Source organism: Phytophthora parasitica, assembly GCF_000247585.1.
Source record: "Phytophthora parasitica INRA-310 unplaced genomic scaffold supercont2.15, whole genome shotgun sequence".
In the NCBI taxonomy this organism is placed as follows: domain Eukaryota; phylum Oomycota; class Peronosporomycetes; order Peronosporales; family Peronosporaceae; genus Phytophthora; species Phytophthora nicotianae.
The window spans coordinates 312,342-328,796 of NW_008649001.1; the positions used below are offsets into that span (position 1 = coordinate 312,342).

The 16,455-nt window shown below is 51.4% G+C and overlaps 6 protein-coding genes across 11 annotated transcripts; 4 read left to right on the forward strand and 2 right to left on the reverse strand.

Moving 5' to 3' along the window:
• Positions 1–94: 94 nt before the first annotated feature.
• Positions 95–2,934, forward strand: PPTG_08091 (hypothetical protein; the record flags this gene model as incomplete). Of its 3 annotated transcripts, XM_008903003.1 has the most annotated exons (5): positions 95–260; positions 377–863; positions 1,002–2,199; positions 2,260–2,354; positions 2,434–2,934. In XM_008903003.1, the coding sequence occupies 5 exons, from the start codon at positions 95–97 to the stop codon at positions 2,735–2,737; spliced, it is 2,250 nt and encodes a 749-aa protein (XP_008901251.1). In that variant the 3' UTR covers positions 2,738–2,934. The 3 variants fall into 3 exon arrangements, with proteins under 3 accessions (XP_008901251.1, XP_008901253.1, XP_008901252.1); XM_008903005.1 differs by having other exon boundaries at positions 1,002–2,354; XM_008903004.1 differs by having other exon boundaries at positions 2,260–2,934.
• Positions 2,935–3,053: 119 nt separating this feature from the next.
• On the forward strand, positions 3,054–5,642 carry PPTG_08092 (hypothetical protein). The gene is made up of 11 exons (XM_008903006.1): positions 3,054–3,302; positions 3,394–3,452; positions 3,557–3,766; positions 3,870–3,913; positions 3,974–4,146; positions 4,230–4,417; positions 4,493–4,593; positions 4,676–4,713; positions 4,787–4,878; positions 4,940–5,342; positions 5,403–5,642. Exons 1-11 carry the CDS (start codon positions 3,077–3,079, stop codon positions 5,492–5,494), a joined length of 1,626 nt encoding a protein of 541 aa, XP_008901254.1. The 5' UTR covers positions 3,054–3,076; the 3' UTR covers positions 5,495–5,642.
• Positions 5,643–5,648: 6 nt separating this feature from the next.
• On the forward strand, positions 5,649–9,343 carry PPTG_08093 (hypothetical protein). The gene is made up of 2 exons (XM_008903007.1): positions 5,649–6,342; positions 6,403–9,343. The coding sequence occupies exons 1-2, from the start codon at positions 5,695–5,697 to the stop codon at positions 9,286–9,288; spliced, it is 3,534 nt and encodes a 1,177-aa protein (XP_008901255.1). The 5' UTR covers positions 5,649–5,694; the 3' UTR covers positions 9,289–9,343.
• A 16-nt stretch (positions 9,344–9,359) lies between these two features.
• Positions 9,360–14,841, forward strand: PPTG_08094 (hypothetical protein). 4 transcript variants are annotated; one of them, XM_008903010.1, is made up of 10 exons: positions 9,360–9,474; positions 9,596–10,390; positions 10,464–10,638; positions 10,705–10,907; positions 10,982–11,265; positions 11,333–11,866; positions 11,932–12,172; positions 12,242–12,841; positions 12,924–13,053; positions 13,133–14,841. In XM_008903010.1, exons 1-8 carry the CDS (start codon positions 9,415–9,417, stop codon positions 12,824–12,826), a joined length of 2,877 nt encoding a protein of 958 aa, XP_008901258.1. In that variant the 5' UTR covers positions 9,360–9,414; the 3' UTR covers positions 12,827–12,841; positions 12,924–13,053; positions 13,133–14,841. The 4 variants fall into 4 exon arrangements, with proteins under 4 accessions (XP_008901258.1, XP_008901257.1, XP_008901259.1 ...); XM_008903009.1 differs by having other exon boundaries at positions 12,924–14,841; XM_008903011.1 differs by having other exon boundaries at positions 11,333–12,172; positions 12,924–14,841.
• Positions 12,932–13,885, reverse strand: PPTG_08095 (hypothetical protein; the record flags this gene model as incomplete). Its single annotated transcript, XM_008903012.1, has 1 exon — positions 12,932–13,885. One exon carries the CDS (start codon positions 13,883–13,885, stop codon positions 12,932–12,934), a length of 954 nt encoding a protein of 317 aa, XP_008901260.1.
• PPTG_08096 (hypothetical protein) lies at positions 14,779–16,241 on the reverse strand. Its single transcript, XM_008903013.1, has one exon. The coding sequence runs from the start codon at positions 15,984–15,986 to the stop codon at positions 14,898–14,900; it is 1,089 nt and encodes a 362-aa protein (XP_008901261.1). The 5' UTR covers positions 15,987–16,241; the 3' UTR covers positions 14,779–14,897.
• Positions 16,242–16,455: the final 214 nt, after the last annotated feature.

The window sequence follows — 16,455 nt, forward strand, 5'->3', positions numbered from 1 at the left end:
AGTTTAAATCTAATCACACCATACTGACATAATTTAATGTGGACCACATGATCACCCAGTAGATCCAAGTAAGAAATCCAACGGGAAGGTAAAAATGGAAGGCGGAGAGGCTAGTGCCGTCGTCGCGCCCACGTTCAAGACGCGGCGCGGAAGCGGCGGAGCCATCTACGACAAGTACCTGAATATCAAGAACAATGTGTTGTCCACCGAGAACGGCGATGCTCCCACCAAGAAGAGCACGGAGATCTCCAACTCAACGGGTAATTCCTGTCGAAACTGTGTCAAATTGTTTTTTTTTTTCTAAAGCAAGATAATATTTTTAACTGATCTTTTCATGAAAAAAATGCGCTGCGTACACTGATGTTACGCATTGCAGATGAACAAGAACTCGAAGCTGGAGAAGTGGTCAGTACTGAAGAGAATGATGCTGCATGTGCCAACGGACCCTCGGGCCTCGGCGTGTCTACTGTTTCTGCTGATGGCAAGCGAGAGCCCGAGGTGGAGCCACAGGCACAGCCTCGGCCTCAGCAGGCATCGGCAGACACGCCGCAGCCCGAGGCGTCTGCCCCTGCTGTAGAAGATAATACCCCACTAACGGCTGTTGGCACTTCTTGTGCGTCTGCTGCTGCTTCTACTGTTGTTGCACCTGCTGCTTCTACTCCAACTCCTGTGGATGCTCTGACTAACGCTGTTGACGCACCGACTGCTGCTCCGATGTCACCTTCCGCTGCTGCGTTCGAACGTGCTCGTGAACCTGCACTATCGCCCCCTCCGTCACCATCTCGTTTGCCGCCGAATGAACAGTATGCAGCAATGCGAGTGGGCACACCAGTTAGGATGACCAACAACGGGCGTGATATGACGTCGCCGAGAAATGGAAATATGCGATCGCCGAGAATGGGAGGGCCAGGAGGACCTATGTCGCCGAGAAGAGGAGATATGCGATCGCCGAGAATGAGAGGGCCAGGAGGACCCATGTCGCCGAGAAGAGGAGATATGAGATCACCGAGAATGGGAGGACCAGGAGGACCCATGTCGCCGAGAAGAGGAGATATGAGATCACCGAGAATGGGAGGACCAGGAGGACCTCCGAGAGGACGTAGCCGAAGTCGTGATCGTAATGGAATGCCAGGTGATATGAATGGAGGTCGTCCTCGATCGCCGCCTCGTGGCCCGCCTGGAAATGGACACTTTGACGGACCTCCTCACAGAGACAATGGACCACACTTGAACGGAAGACCTGGTAGTCCTCCTCGTGATGGATTTGGTGGTAGACCTGGCAGCCCAGGCTTTAACGGCAGACCTCGCAGTCCGCCTCGTGGACGACCTGGTAGCCCAGACTTTAACGGCAGACCTCGTAGTCCGCCTCGTGGACGACCTGGCAGCCCAGGCTTTAACGGCAGACCTCGTAGTCCGCCTCGTGGACGACCTGGCAGTCCACCGCGTAATGGCTTTGGTGGTGGACGTGGTAGCCCCCGTCGCGACGGATTCAATGGCCCACCTGGTAATGGCCCTCGCAGCCCGCCGCGTAATGGATTTGGTGGTGGACGCGGTAGCCCCCGTCGCGACGGATTCAATGGCCCTCCTGGTAATGGTCCCCTCGGTAATGGCTCTCGCTCTCCACCCCGCGATGATTTCCGACGTGGTCCAATGAGTCCAGGGCGAGGTGGTCCACCAAGAGACTTTCGTGACGGCCCAGGCCCAGGACGAGGCAGTCCCCGCGGCGGAATGATGGGCGGCCGTGGCCCTGGTGGTCGTCGCAGCCGCAGTCGCAGTCCTCCGCGCAACGGCAATGTATTCGGGCCTGGACCTGACCAGCGACCGGGATCTGCTGGCCCACGTAGTCCACCGCGAGGGCCTGGACAAAGGAGCCCACCGCGGGGTGGTTTTGACGGTCGTGGCCCCGGCGGCCCACCTCCATTCGATGACAGAGGCAGAGGTCCCTTTCCAATGGGGCGTCCTCCGAGTCCTATGCGTGGCGGTGGCTTTGGACCTCGACCTGATGGGCCTCCAAACATGTTTCCTCCCCGCGGACGGAGTCGCAGTCCGAATCGCCCGCCTCCAGGTGGTGACATGATGCGCAAGAGAGACCGAAGCTGGGAACGCGGAGGTCCTCCGCCAGACATGATGAGGCGCCCATTTAACGGACCTGGGGGTCTGCCGGACAGTCCTCGCATGATGGAGCCTCGTCCCTATGACGTAAGTTTTGTGCGGTTAAGTTGTTTATCGTGTTGTTTGCCTAACTGATGATTGCTACAGACTCCAAGTGAATGGAACTTTGAATTAAAGCGCAGTGGCAAGGTCAAGTGTCGCTGCAGTGCTACGTCTCTCTCGGTTGGCTTAAACCGTCAATTGTACGTTCAGTGGTCATAGGAATTGCTTTGTAGTCGTTCCGGACCAGCAAGTCTCACGCATTTCTATCATGTCATGTAGACCGTTGTATCTGGACGTCGTGGCACTGCCTCACTTGAACAAGTCGGCCGAGTTCCTGCAGCTCGAGCGGCCGAACGTACGAAGGGTCGTGTATGAGCTCAAGCCCGAGTCGATGGCCGACTCGCGGGGCTACCGGGAGTTCGTGGACTACCTAATCCAAGGTCGCGGTGGCCATGCACGCGCTGGAGGAGCTGCAGAAATGGATCCACAGGGCTTCAAAGTGTTTATTCTGCCTCCTGGCCAAGCAGCACGTCAGCTTGGCTACAAGGGAGATCATATGATCGTCGTGCTGCGCTCGCGTTGACCAATCCAACGGCGTTGGCTGGCTGTTTCGTTCGCCCCCCCCCCCCCCCCCCCCTCATCTGACTGACAAGATGTGCGACTGGAGACTCGACTGATTTAAGCGCTAGCGTGTCTTGTCCAAGTTGATTGCATTGCATAGCCTGAGTTTTCGTCCATCTGTAGTTGTTTAAGCTAATTAACAAGGTGCCTGAAGTGTCCGCTTGCCTTGTTGAAGTTGTGTGATTGACACAAAACATGTACAGTAGAGCACTTCAACTGAAGTCTGTCTATGCAACTGCGTCACGTGGTCCACACCTTTGATGCTGAAGTTTTTGTAACGACCAGTTTGCAACTGAGGACGATGGCGCCGATGACGATGAGTGACGATGCATGCCGCGTGTGTGGCAAGGAGGACGACGAGGAGTTCCTGGTTCTGTGCGACGGCTGTGACCGCGCCTTCCACACCGCCTGCGTCCAAGGATGCACGTGCTGCAACACCAAGCCGCGCAACAACTTTGCGCGCAAGCCGGCGGTGCCTGAGGGCGATTGGTTTTGCAAGTTTTGTGCTGGTCGCATCCCTGCACTCGGTACGTGCTGCTGCTGCATCTTTTCGAAGACAAAGTGCTACTAATTTTGCTGAGTGGCTTCCTAACTGTTGTGGCTTAATATGTACTTTAGAGGAGGGAAAGAAGGCGGTGTCCTCCGTTTTCGTTTGGGGGGACAACGAGGATGGACAGGTATGTCATTGTTCCGGTGTTGGAGTCGACCAACAGCTACGTTGTTGTTGTCGGAGTGATGGTTGTTCTTGTATTTGACTGAGTATTGGGTGGTGATTGTGTAGTTGGCACTCCCGGATACGGAGGCCAAGGTGATCTGGAAGCCCACCAAAGTGCACGAGCTGGACGGTATTGGCGTCCTCGACATCGCCTGCGGTGAAACGTGCACGTACGCGCTTTGCAATGACGCGAATCTCTACTCGGTTGGAACGGGCCTTTCTGGCCAATTGGGACACCAAGATATCGTCCACGAGAAACTGGTTCACTTTCGCCTGGTGCGTTGCTGCTCTCAACGCTAGCTTTAGCTATCAGCATGATGATCCTGAGGGCGAGAATCGCTAACAAAAAACCTGTGCGTGTCCATAACGTATTATGCAGGTGGAATCCATGACGGAAGACAAGCGCTCCAAAGGCGAAGGACGGTACGAATTGACTAGGATTATTTGAAATGCAACCGATTAAGGACAGTTGGCTTGCTGCAGATTCTCGCAGATCCACGCTGGTTCCAACTTCGGCGTGGTTATTACGACCGAAGGACATGCCTACACGTGGGGCAACGGGGAGCATGGACAGCTAGGCCACCAGGAGAACAAGAATAAGAAAGTGCCTAAGAAGATTTCTGCGTTGAGGGAACTTGAAGTGCCTGTCAATCTGGGTATGCTTGCCATTGTTGCGTCTCGAAATTGCTTTGCTGTGGACTGACACATACACGAATGCATGTTTGGCCCTGGTCCTTAGCAACATGTGGAAGCGACTTTGTTATCATGACGACGAAAGACAACGGCGACGACGACCAGTTCAACACTAAAAAGCCGGGCGTTTTCATGAGCATGGGTTCCAACACCCAAGGACAGTTGGGCGATGCGTCTAACAAGAACCAGTGGGTCCCGCAGCTTCTCAACAACGACGCTCTGGATTTCACCAGCGTAAGATGGCGATACATTTGGTTGACCAAAACCAACGTAGTGTTCTCACCTGGATACATGTATGTGCTTGTATAGCCCGAAAACCAGGACATCGATGATCCTGCTGAATTTCTGCTTGGTCGCGACATCACGCAGCTAGCTGCTGGTAGATCTCACGCTGCCGCTGTCGTTGCTGGGTACGTTTGATATTTCCAGCATGAATTGGTAGACACAGTACAGGACTCTTACTTTACTTTTGAATTTGCTATGCTTCTCCAGAACCAAGGGTCTATGGACGTGGGGTTACGGCGATCGCGGTATGTCGTTAAGTTGAAATGTTTACCTCCTTGAAATGCTCATTCATGCGATTGTGTACGTCTGTTAATGCAGGTCAAATCGGACACCCCAAGCCAGCCCCGATTCCTGGTCAATCGAAGTTTTTCCGCTCTCAATTCCGCGTTCCTCGCCCTCGGTTTGTCCAGGTTTGTACATGCTAGCATGATGCTACAGCAGTGCCTCCTACTAATATCGTTCCTGTTTCAGACTTTCAAGAACGACGTGGTGAAGTTCGTCGCTTGCGGTGCCCAGCACACACTCGTGCTTCTGACTGATGGGCGCTTGTTTGCGATGGGCGACAACGAGTTTGGCCAGCTTGGCGTTAAACGTGGCGAGACGTCCGAAGAAAACCTTGTGGATACGCCCGTGCATGTCACCACGTTTGGCTCCGACAAGAGTATCAAGCAAATTGGCTGCGGTGACGACTTCTCGGTGGCTTTAACGTCGACCAGCGAGGTGTACTCTTGGGGTCGCAACCAGCTGGGCCAGCTTGGACTGGGAGACGCGCAGACCGAGCCACTTGACACACCAACGAAGGTGTCCGATCTCCCGCCCATTCAAAAGTTGGCTGTTGGTATCAACCAGGTCTTCGCCATTGAATTCACTGACGGTACGTTAGCTTGGATATGCTTGGAATGACTCAACATTTAATGCTTCTTGCCTTGTTCAGTGACGCTCCCGCCACCGATCGTCCGTGCTGCTGCCGGTAAGCGAGGCAGAGGTCGTGGTGCAGGCGCCAGCACCAAGAAAGCAAGAAAGTAATTGCTACATTGTCCACAAGGAGCGATAGCAAAGATAGTGTGTAGGAGCTGCTGACGCTTTGCAGCAACTTAATCTGCTTCAACTAGCCTTAAGTTGCGTTAGTTCGACTAAGTACGAAGTACGTTTTAGTTTTTGTTTTGGTCTCATTTAGATTCATCCGCCCTTGTTATCATAACGCTTCCCCTCTTATTCGTCGCTTGATGAACCCCCAGCATTACGCCACGTACAATCCGCAGCAGCATCAGCAGCAGTTCTATGCGGGGGCGGGGGCTTATGCAACGCAAAGCGGCGGCATGGGCGGTCAATCGCTTCACGCGTGGGTGCCGCCGTCCCCCCAGGAACAGCAGTTCTACGATATGCTTTTCGCCCACGTGGACGACCAGCGCCGCAACGCTATCAACGGACAACAGGCAGTCGCGTTCTTCGCACGCTCACACTTGGACAAGGCTATTTTACGCGAAGTCTGGAGCATCGCAGACTCTCAGCGGAGGAGCGAGTTATCACGCAACGAGTTCTACGTGGCAATGAGACTCATCAGTATGGCGCAACGAGGAGAGCAGGTGTCGGCGCAAAGATTCTTTCAATTGGCAACAATGCAATACCCGCTTCCAATGATGGAAGGAGTTCCTCCACCTCAACAGCAGCCAGTACAGCCTCAAGCTCAGATGCATGCTCCTCAACAGGACTTTGGCTCTGTGCATCAGCAACCCACGGGGTCGTACGCTCTTACCACAGATGAGAAGAGCAAGTATGATATTGTGTTTCAACAATACGACACGGATCGCGATGGATTTCTCATGGGAACCGAAGCGGTGGCACTGTTTCAGATGTCCGGCCTGGATCGCAATGTACGTATAGTTTACCTTGTTGCTTTGAAACTTGACAGTTATATTAACGTTAATATCTAGATGCTGCGAGATATTTGGTCGATGGCGGACGTGACCCAGGACAGCAAGTTGAGTGTTCAGGAGTTTTACGTGGCAATGCACTTGATCGTCTGCGTGAGCAAGCGCGGATTGCCCATGCCATCGACATTACCACGGGAGCTTAGCGAGACAGCGTTTGGCTCTGGCGGCTCTGCAGGTATGGCTGGACTTGGCAATCAGATGCCAGCACCTTCGACGCAAAATGGATTTCCAGTGCAGAAGCAGCAAGAGAGTGTACCGCCACCCAAGCCAGAAGGCATGTCTGCTTTCGACTCGCTCTCTACTGCCGAAGATGCTCCGCTGCCAAGTTTTGCGTCTTCTACACGTTCGTCGAGAACAAACTCTTTTAACCACGCCGACAGCAATGCAACGAACAGCCACGCAGGAGGTTTTGGTGAGCCTTCAGTTCCCACGCCTACTGGCAGTTTACAGGGATTTTCAGCTCCGGTTGCACAGGATTTTGGTAGTTTTTCTGCCCCACCAGTACCTAGCGCCACAAGCGGAAGAGACCGCACAAACTCGGCGTCGTCAATGAACTCAATGTCCAGCTTCAGTGGTATGACGCCGTTGCCACCTCATCCGCCGGCTCAACAGCTTCCTCAGCGTAATCTTGGTAGCAACGAGCGTATTCAAGTTCAAAATACTGGTTTCCAGACACCTCAGCAGACATATCCAGGATTCGGAGCTGAGAGCTTTGGGTCCTCGGCCGCTGTGCCGGAAAATCCATTTATGGGTGACGAGGAGGAGAAGAAGGTAGTGGGACAGCTTGACCAGCAGAACGAGCAAGTTGTTCAGGCTCTTGCAAGTGTAGAGCGCAAACAGATTGCCATTGAGATGATTTCCGAGAAGCTACGCGATCTGGATGAGCTGCGTCATGAGCTGGTGACTCTCGTCATGAAGAGGGAAGATCTGCGTTCTGCAACCAACACTACCTCTTCGTCAGGTGACAATGCTGCTGAAGAGCAAACCAGACTCGCTGTAGAGCGTAGTCTGCGAAGCTTAGTGGAGAATCAGAAGCAACTGATTCAGCAATTGCAGTATGATATCGCTAGACATGAAGGCGAGTTGGAAGAAGCCATCCTGAGCGCGAAGCTACAGCAGAAATTGTCGTTAGAGTCCCGATCCTCTTTGATCGATGCAGCGTCTCCACCAGTATCGACGCACGACTCAGATAGAGCTGCTGGTGGAACCAATACTTTCGTCCCCGCTCCGCTTTCTCTGGATGAACCGAATGTCTTGCCGTCTCCTGTGGCAGCTCCTAATGCCCCTTCCATCTCCGCGTTTTCACCGGATGCAACCGACAGCAGCGGCTTCAATGCATTTAGCAACTTCGACTCAGCGCCGCGATCGATTGCAAGTGTTACTCCAACATCGGTAGCTGAGGTTCCGTCGGGCTCACCATTTTCACCAACCCCGTCTCCGTCACAAAATGCGGCTGCAAACGATAGTTTTAACGCGTTTGGTGACTTTGCCGCCCCACCCTCCGCTGACGCAACGTCTCCATCAGCTGGTATGAGTGATGTTCCTGGAAAGTCTCCGTTCTCTCCGTCACCATCGCCTGCCGCTGCAAGCGATAGCGCTGGCTTTGACGCTTTTGGCGCGGCCGAAGCTCCTGCTCCTGTCTCCTCGCCTGCACCGGCCGAGGCTTCTCCGTTCTCTCCATTTTCTCCGTCCCCGTCGCCGGTTGCGGCAGACGATAATGGCTTTGGTGATTTCAATGCTGCTCAATCCTCTACGCCCGCGGCAACAGAAGCTCCCGGACACTCTCCGTTTTCGCCAACGCCGTCACCAGCCGCAGCGACGAGCACCAGCACGGACTTTAGTGCTTCGTTTGATACCCCGGCGAAGACGGATGGACCTGAAAGCGCTCCCTTCTCGTCGCCTGTCGCGACGGAAACTCCAGCGTTCGATGCATTTGCGACCGCGCCGCTCTCCAACGATAGCGCTGCTACCCCTGCCAGCACAACTGTTGCCACAGAGAATCTGATCTTCTCACCGGTTGCAGCAGACAACAGTGGATCGAACACGTTTGGTGACTTCGGTGCAGCGCCTGACAATACAGCGGCAGCATCCGAGTCAACGGCCAAGCAGAATTCATCTGAAAACTTGCTGTTCTCCCCACCTGCTGCGGCATCAACAGAGTCGACGATCAAACAGAATTCATCTGAAAACTTGCTGTTCTCCCCACCTGCTGCAGCTTCGACGAGTAGCGGTCTTGATGCATTCGATGACTATGCTGCTCCTGTGTCGAATGATAGCGCTACGCCCGCCCCTACACCGGACAAGACGACAGGAAACTCGCCGTTCTCTCCAATCGCTTCGGGCACTAACGACTTCAATGGCTTTGGCGACTTCAACGCAGCTCCGGCTTCAAATGATGCCACATCGTCTGCTCCTGACAAGCCCGCTGATACTTTGGATAACTCGCCGTTCTCACCCGTAGCCAAGAATGATTCCAGTTCCGGTTTTGAAGCGTTTGAAGATTTCAACGCTGCACCAGCCTCGACTGACAGCGCTGGAGCTTCTGACGCCCCGAAGGCGACCAATCCTAGCGGAAACTCGCCATTCTCGCCCGTAGCAACTGATAACAGTGGGTTTGGAGACTTCGGCGACTTCAACTCTGCTCCAGCCCCAACTGCAAGCTCTACGGAAACCAAGTCAGCAGAGGTGTCTGGTAACTCGCCATTTTCGCCTGTGTCCACAGACAACGGATTCGGAGATTTTGGTGATTTCAACGCTGCTCCGACATCTACAGACAACGCCAAACCCACAACAAGGAAGGAATCGACCGATAGCAACGCCTTCGAGACGTTCGGGGACTTCAGCGCTGCTCCATCGTCCACATCTGACGTGGGCAACTTCAACTAAACTTCACAAATAAAAATCATTTTTCACAATGAAAATTTACAATAGTCTTCTTTGGCCAATCACAGTGCGTTATTCAGTTGTTGAAGCGAAGCGTCGTCCGCACTCGATAGCGCCAGATACGACGCCATGGTGAGCGGCCCCGAGGCGCTACGTATCGCCATCCGCGATGGAATATTGGAAAGAAAGGTGCGTAGAGCTCCTCTTTATATCCACGCACAAGTCCGCCGTCATTTGTACCCCCTGGATGCCAAGATATCGCAAGAATACTTTATATTTACGTGAATTTGTGTTTTGTCTTGACAATTAGCGTCGTGCAGGCTACTGGACCAAGCGACAGTTTGTGTTGACACCCACACATCTAATGTACTTTGAAACAATGGAAGCTAAAGAGCCGGTCAATTCCTTTGCGACTATGGAGATCATGGCTGTCCAGAAGAGCATTAGTGACCCACAGCAGCGGATGTTTACGCTTGTGTTGTTCAAAAAGAAGAAAGAATACCGAGCCAGGAGCACAGAGGATAGAGATGCGTGGGTAGCAGCACTGGAGTCCGTATCTGGGATGAAGGGAACGGGGGTTGTTACTATACCAGCAAAGAAGGACGAGGTTTTGACTCGAGATGAGCCTCCAGTGGGCGATGACAGGGAGAAAGAGAGCAGAGGAGAAAGAGAGAGCGGCAGCAATATCCAGGACGTCAAAGACGTGGATCTACGAGCTCTATGCGAGCAGATGAAGAAATCTTTCTCGTGGCAGATTCAGATCAGCAAGTCCTTCTCGTCGAAAGATGTTGCCGAGTTTGTGAAAAAGACGCTCCCGCATTTGTCGACTGCGCAGATCCAGGAGGTTGGCCAAGGGTTTATCGACTTGAAGCTGATTATCCCGTTGAAATCGCACATTTTCGATGCCACGGACCCGGGGAGGTTTAAGTTTGTGGAGACTACAGCGCCGAAACAACCCAAAAACCACTTGAGTATGGGCGGACCATCAATTGCGAACCTCATGGGCAACCAGCAGTTTAATGCAAGGAAATATGCGGAAGATTTTCTGCGCAAACACTCGCAGCTGAAAATCGACTCCCACTGCAAAAAACTCGTAGCTCAGAAGGTCTGTTTATTCACGATTGGATTGGTATGGCTTGCACTTATTTTCATTCGATGTGTGTGGGTTGTTATTGTAGGAAAACACGATTGAAGATCTGAAAGAAGAAATTAGTGCGAACTACACGTCATTTATTCGCGCGGCGGACGAGATCAAAACTATGGAGAATAGTGTGTCGCAGTTGAAGGCGTTGGTGTTGGAATGTAGACGAACGATGCACACATTGAAAGGTGTTGCATTGGAGCCCCCACCCGGTAAGAAACAAGCAGTGGCTTTTGTACCAATTCTAGGATTTTAATTAATATTGTGTGGGTGCTTAGAAAAAGTTACGCAACTGGACTTCAAAGCGGTTGACAAGAAAGCAGAAGAACGAAAGCAGAGCATGGCGCTGGACGAGTTCATTCGCGATCTTGAGGTGTACCTTTACGAGAGAAACTACGAGCAGTTCACTCAACATATTCTCGAGTACAAGCGGAAAGAGACGCAAGGAATTGAGTCAGCTACTGAAGCTCAACAAGCAAAAGTAAGCTTTCACACTGCTGTTATCTTCCACACTCCTGTCATTTATTTCTAAAACTCATGTTCTTTTTCGTACAGATTGACGAGCTCCGACATTTGCTTGTTGAAAAGCTTGTCGACGAATTTAATGCTTCATTGCAGACATCCGAGCGCATGCACAAGAAGGAGAACCACCTTGAGTTCTTGATCCAGCTAGGAGAGACTCAACTGGCAACAGAAATGTGCTTACAGAATTATTCGGTTCGCATTGCGCTCCAACTACGACATGTACCATCTTACGGGAATGCTCTAAACTACGTTATCAATTTTTCCCGGACATTTTTCACCTCGCTTCTGGTGTGTTACGAGGACTTCGAGCACAGGTTTGAAATGCTTGCCAAATCTACAATTCTCTTAACGTTCTAACACTTTAATCGTGCTTCTTCGTAGTTTTCGTGGTCAAAAGAGCTCCCACTTCATATCCTTGACTGTGTGGATATCTTCCCAACTTGAACATTTTGCGAGTGAAGTCACCTACCACATTTTTCCGGACGATCCAAGTGCTTCTTCATCGCGAAGCTCGTCTACCGTATCAGGTCCTTCCTTGCCAGCAAGCTGTGTGGCGATCGACGTCTCGGAGTTCAAGAGTGTTGCAAAATACGTATCGAGTGCACTCCGATACGTATTTTATGGATCTCGGCAACTGGAATTGGCAGGATTACCCACCGCTCACTATTTGGCACCACACTTAGCTCGAGGGTTAGTGTCATTTTTCACGAGCTACTGCGTCGCGATTAAGAATACTGTAAGGGAGGAGATTAAGCGGGAGCGGTGGGAAATGACGTCGCGGATGATTCGCGATCCAGAGAACAAAGCGGAGCGTGAAATTGTCCTGACACAGAGTGCGCGGTCGTTTTACACGCTCGTGCAACAGTTTCTGCGAGATGTACAGCGCGTGATGAATCCGTCTTGCGCCACATCAAAGTAAGGACTGACAACTCTCCTGCAAACTTTATGATGATTAACTTTATGCTTGTGCAATATGACAGCCTTGCGGAGGTTCATGGGGTTGTTGTGTGGGAGGCCGATGAGCTGCTTGTCCACTACAGTTTTGAAGAGCTTCAATATTTAGAATCATCGAAGCTATCGTCTTCGTTGCGACCAAAGCACATTGTCGGCATTCTCACAAACGCCGCATATATTCAAGATGATTGTGCGGCGCGGTCAACAAATATCCTTCAGGAGTATTTGCCTAAGGTTGCGCTACAGAATAGAGAGGTGGAAGCGAAGGTACACAATTTGCTGTCTACAGGTGATAAGTCACTCACTATTAACTGCCTGCGGTATCTGCGTATACAGAACTCAAATTTATGGGAGAAACTCGCTGCGATAGGAGTGAAGCGCTGTGCTCAGTCACTGATGAAGATGTCATTTAGTTGGCAGGATATGGAGCTAGCGGACGAGACGCTCCCTGATGTTTCCAGCTCACCGGATTCTTCCACAACAAGCTCATTGTTTGCTGGTGTGGTAGCCAAGGAACTTGCAGACATCATGACGAACAACCAGCTCAACAAGGCAGTACGGAATGGTAGCCTTGCGTCCGATGGCAAGGACGTCGGGAAGCAAGTATCATTTGCTGGTATGGTGCTCGATGCGCTGTTTCGTGAAATGCTGGAAGATGAGCCATGGTGGCAAAACTTCAACGGCAAAGGTGGAGCAGGACGCAAACGACTGGGGTATGGCGGTGTGAACAGATTCTTGACTGAGATTTATGCTCTTCGAGACTTGATCCCAACGAGTAAAGGAGTGGAATTGACGAGCAAGATTGATACGAAGATGATGGAGATTTATCAGCAGCTATACCCTGGAAGGAAAGATGTCCGTGCTCCTGCCGAATGGACTCAAACCTACGCCAAACGATGCATCGCAGCAGCTTCACGATAAATAACGAATTAATAGGTATGATCAATTGGAAGATGCGAGGGTTCGTTCATTAGATTTACCAGAGCTAATTGAGCTTATATGACTGTTGTATTTGTAGAAATACAGCTACGCCGTAGCCTCATTGCCGGTAAAATAAGAGACCAGCGAGTTAACTTCCACGAAGGGGTTCTGAGGGTTCTTGGCCTGTATAGCCTTGATGGCCGTGTCCACTTCTTCCTCGGTGAAGAGTTCAGTCTCTCTCTTTAGCACGCGAGAGATGTAACGAGCACTAACGGTTCCTGGTTCCTCTTCGTGGTCTTCCACCAGGTTCAGGATCATGTTGCGCTGGAATTCCGGTCTGGTGGATGGGATCTTTCCATCTCGGAAGTTGTGCAGATTGAAGACGCCCATGTGCTTGGCGATGTAGCCGTGGTAGTCGACCTCCAGCTCCTTCAAGATACCCGAACGGATGTCGTACACCATGCCGTGAATACGAGGAGCTCCATAAAGACCCATGCGACGCTGCACCATGTTGATCTTGAAGATGTTGAGGCACTGCTCTTGAATGTTCAGCTCGACCAGGCGACGCTCACGCTCCTCGTCGGTCTTGTACCGACTCAGTTCATCCTTGTGCGTGCGACACACGTCTCGAATGTTACGCAGCCAGTTGTCCAGTAGTCCGATCTGCGCGTTTTTCAAGGCGGCCGTCACTCCACCGCAGCCGTAGTGGCCACACACGATAATGTCTTTGACTTTGAGCTTCTCGACGGAGAACTGCACCACCGACAGCGAGTTGATGTCGTTGCTCACTACAAGGTTTGCGACGTTGCGGTGCACAAACATCTCGCCGGGGTTGAGGCCGGTGATCTCCTCGGCTGGCACACGCGAGTCCGAGCATCCGATCCAAAGGTATCGAGGAGCCTGGGCCTTCGCCGTGCGCTCAAAGAACTCGGGGTCTTTCTGAAGCACCTGATCGCGCCATTTGCGGTTGTTCGCGAACAAACGTTGCAGCGAATTCGGGTCGTGATCGATGCAGCTACTGCTGTGATCATGTTTCAGAGCTCCACGGGCGTCTCCCATTGTAATCGTAGTTTCGGTTGAGATGGTTCTCTGCAGTAGGAAGAAGTTGGAATGAGCTCAACGCGGTTGCAACATGAACGGCCCCTCGCACCAACGACTGGTACGTTGACAATTGCACTATCTCATCCGTTTTTAACGGATCCCTTGCCAACGATACCTCGAGGTTTCACTTCGCAATTCGCCGATTGGTTATTGTGGGTTATGAGTTCACCTCAGCTCCTCTTCGGTGGATCTCTCTTCTCTGATGCAAAGCACTGGGTCGAGAATGGGAGATGAGGTGCTCTCATACGCTGACTACGGACGCGACGTCGTGCTCAATGGAAACTAACAACAACGTCGCAGCCTGTGTTCGTGGTGAACCACATAGGTGATCAAGAAGAACACCAAAGACGCGATGGACTTGATTACCCCTTGCGTGAACACAAAGAGCTACCTGGAAGATCCCCTTTAAAAGGGACTACGGCCTGGCGTTCAGGAACGTAAGATGACGACGAACTGAGGCAGGAAAGCGGAAGACGAACGACAGTTGAAAAGAACGAAGAGCAGCAATGCAACGAAGTACGAGGAACAACCGAAGGAAAAATTGTAGCAAGACAGACAAGGAATGATGCCTGACAGAGCATCTACCGTTGCCAGCACAGCAAAACACGAGCCAACTTTGGGGTAAACAGCTTGGAGAGAATCGAGGATACTTTGTCCTGGATGGAAAATTAACTTAGGACAACCGGAGGGGAAATGCAGCAAGGCAGACAAGGAGTGATGCGAGACAGAGCATTTACCGTCGCTAGCATAGCAGAAGCACGAACCAAATACGGGATAATCAGCTTGGAGATAACCAAGAAGACTTCGTCCTTTAGGACCAAAAAAAGAGGAAATAAAAACAACAACAAAAAAAATAAAAACGAGAAGCGATGTTCATGCATTTGAAACACCACTCCGTACTATTGATTTCGGGTTTCACTGAATAGCAATTTTAAAATGTTAAAGAGCAGGGGCAAGTAGTAGTTTCAGGTTACTCGGTCTCCTTGGGCTTCATGGGGGCGAAATACGCAATGAGGTGCTTGATGTTCATGAAAGAATTATTGGGATCGTCCATCTGCGCTTTGATCGTCTCGATGGCTTCGTCCACTTCTTCGGGCGAGAACAAATCCGACTCACGTTTGAGCATACGAGCCATGTAGCGAATGCGGACTATCCCTGGTTCTTTTTCAAGGCCGTCCGCTAGATCCAGAATTGCGTTACGACGTCGATGAGCCAAACCCATAGTAGGTTCCCCATCCGGGAAAGCGTGGAGACTGTCCTCGCCTATAAGTTTGGCGTAGTATCCAGAGTAGTCGACCTTGAGCTCTTTAAGTGCTCCGGTCTTGACGTCATACACGAGACCATGTATACCAGGCTCGTCGGGACGTCCGAGACGATGCTGCACCACGTTCGTCTTGAAAATGTTGAGGCATTGCTGCTTAACGTTGAGCTCCACCGTGCGACGGTAACGAGCCTCTTCGGTTGGAAGAGCATCGAGTTCTTCCTTGTGCTTGCGGTGTACATCACGAACGGAGCGCAGCCAAGTGTCCAAGATCCCGATGTGCTTGTTCTCCATTGCTGCCTTCACTCCACCGCAGCCGTAGTGACCGCATACAATGATGTCCTTCACCTTGAGTGATTCAACTGCATACTGCACGACCGAGAGAACGTTGATGTCGTTGGTCACCACGAGATTGGCCACATTGCGGTGGCAGAACATCTCGCCGGGGTCCAGTCCCGTGATTTCTTCAGCGGGGACTCGAGAGTCCGAACATCCGATCCAGAGGTAGGGAGGCTGCTGGCCATCTGCGGTGCGATCAAAGAGAGAGGAATCGCGCTTCATTAAGTCATCACGCCATTTCTTGTTGTTATCGAGCAAGTGCTGGATCGACTTTGACGAGTGGAAATGCCCCCCTCCTGTCCCTTTGCCCGATGCTGCGGTGGTGGAGCTCATCAGTCGTCGCTGAGGGATCCTGGCCGCTTGGATCTTGCTGATCGGTCGTCTCAAAACTAAGAATGATCTCAGCGAGACCCTCACGGGTACAAGCATTTGCGACAGATATCTTGGCGGCCTAATCATGCGTGCCGATGGCTAGGGGGATTGTACTGGAGCAGGATTTGAACCTAATACTAGGTTGAAGCTCCATGAATAAACCTTTGTGATAATACCGGTAATTCGAAGAAGGCACAAATAGTGATTTTTAGTAGACTTAAAGAAATAGATGCACAATATGCTTATTTTTTTAAAATGAACGAGCTTGACTGGCAAGGTTAGAAGCCAAAACCAACGTTGTACACCTGGTGCTTGTTTCGCTACGACCGGAGAGAGTCGACGATCGCAACAAAAGAGAATATGAGAAAAAAATGTTTGCTCATCCTCTTCTTCGTTTTTTAAGTTTAAAAAATGAATACTGCTTATGCTCCTATAGTTTGTAGCTTGCTAGCAATGTTGAGCATCATAACTGCTGAACTCTGGGATAATCAAACCAGTTCTTATATTCAATAAATTTGGTTAACTATGCTTTGTTTCGGTTAACCATTTGGCCATT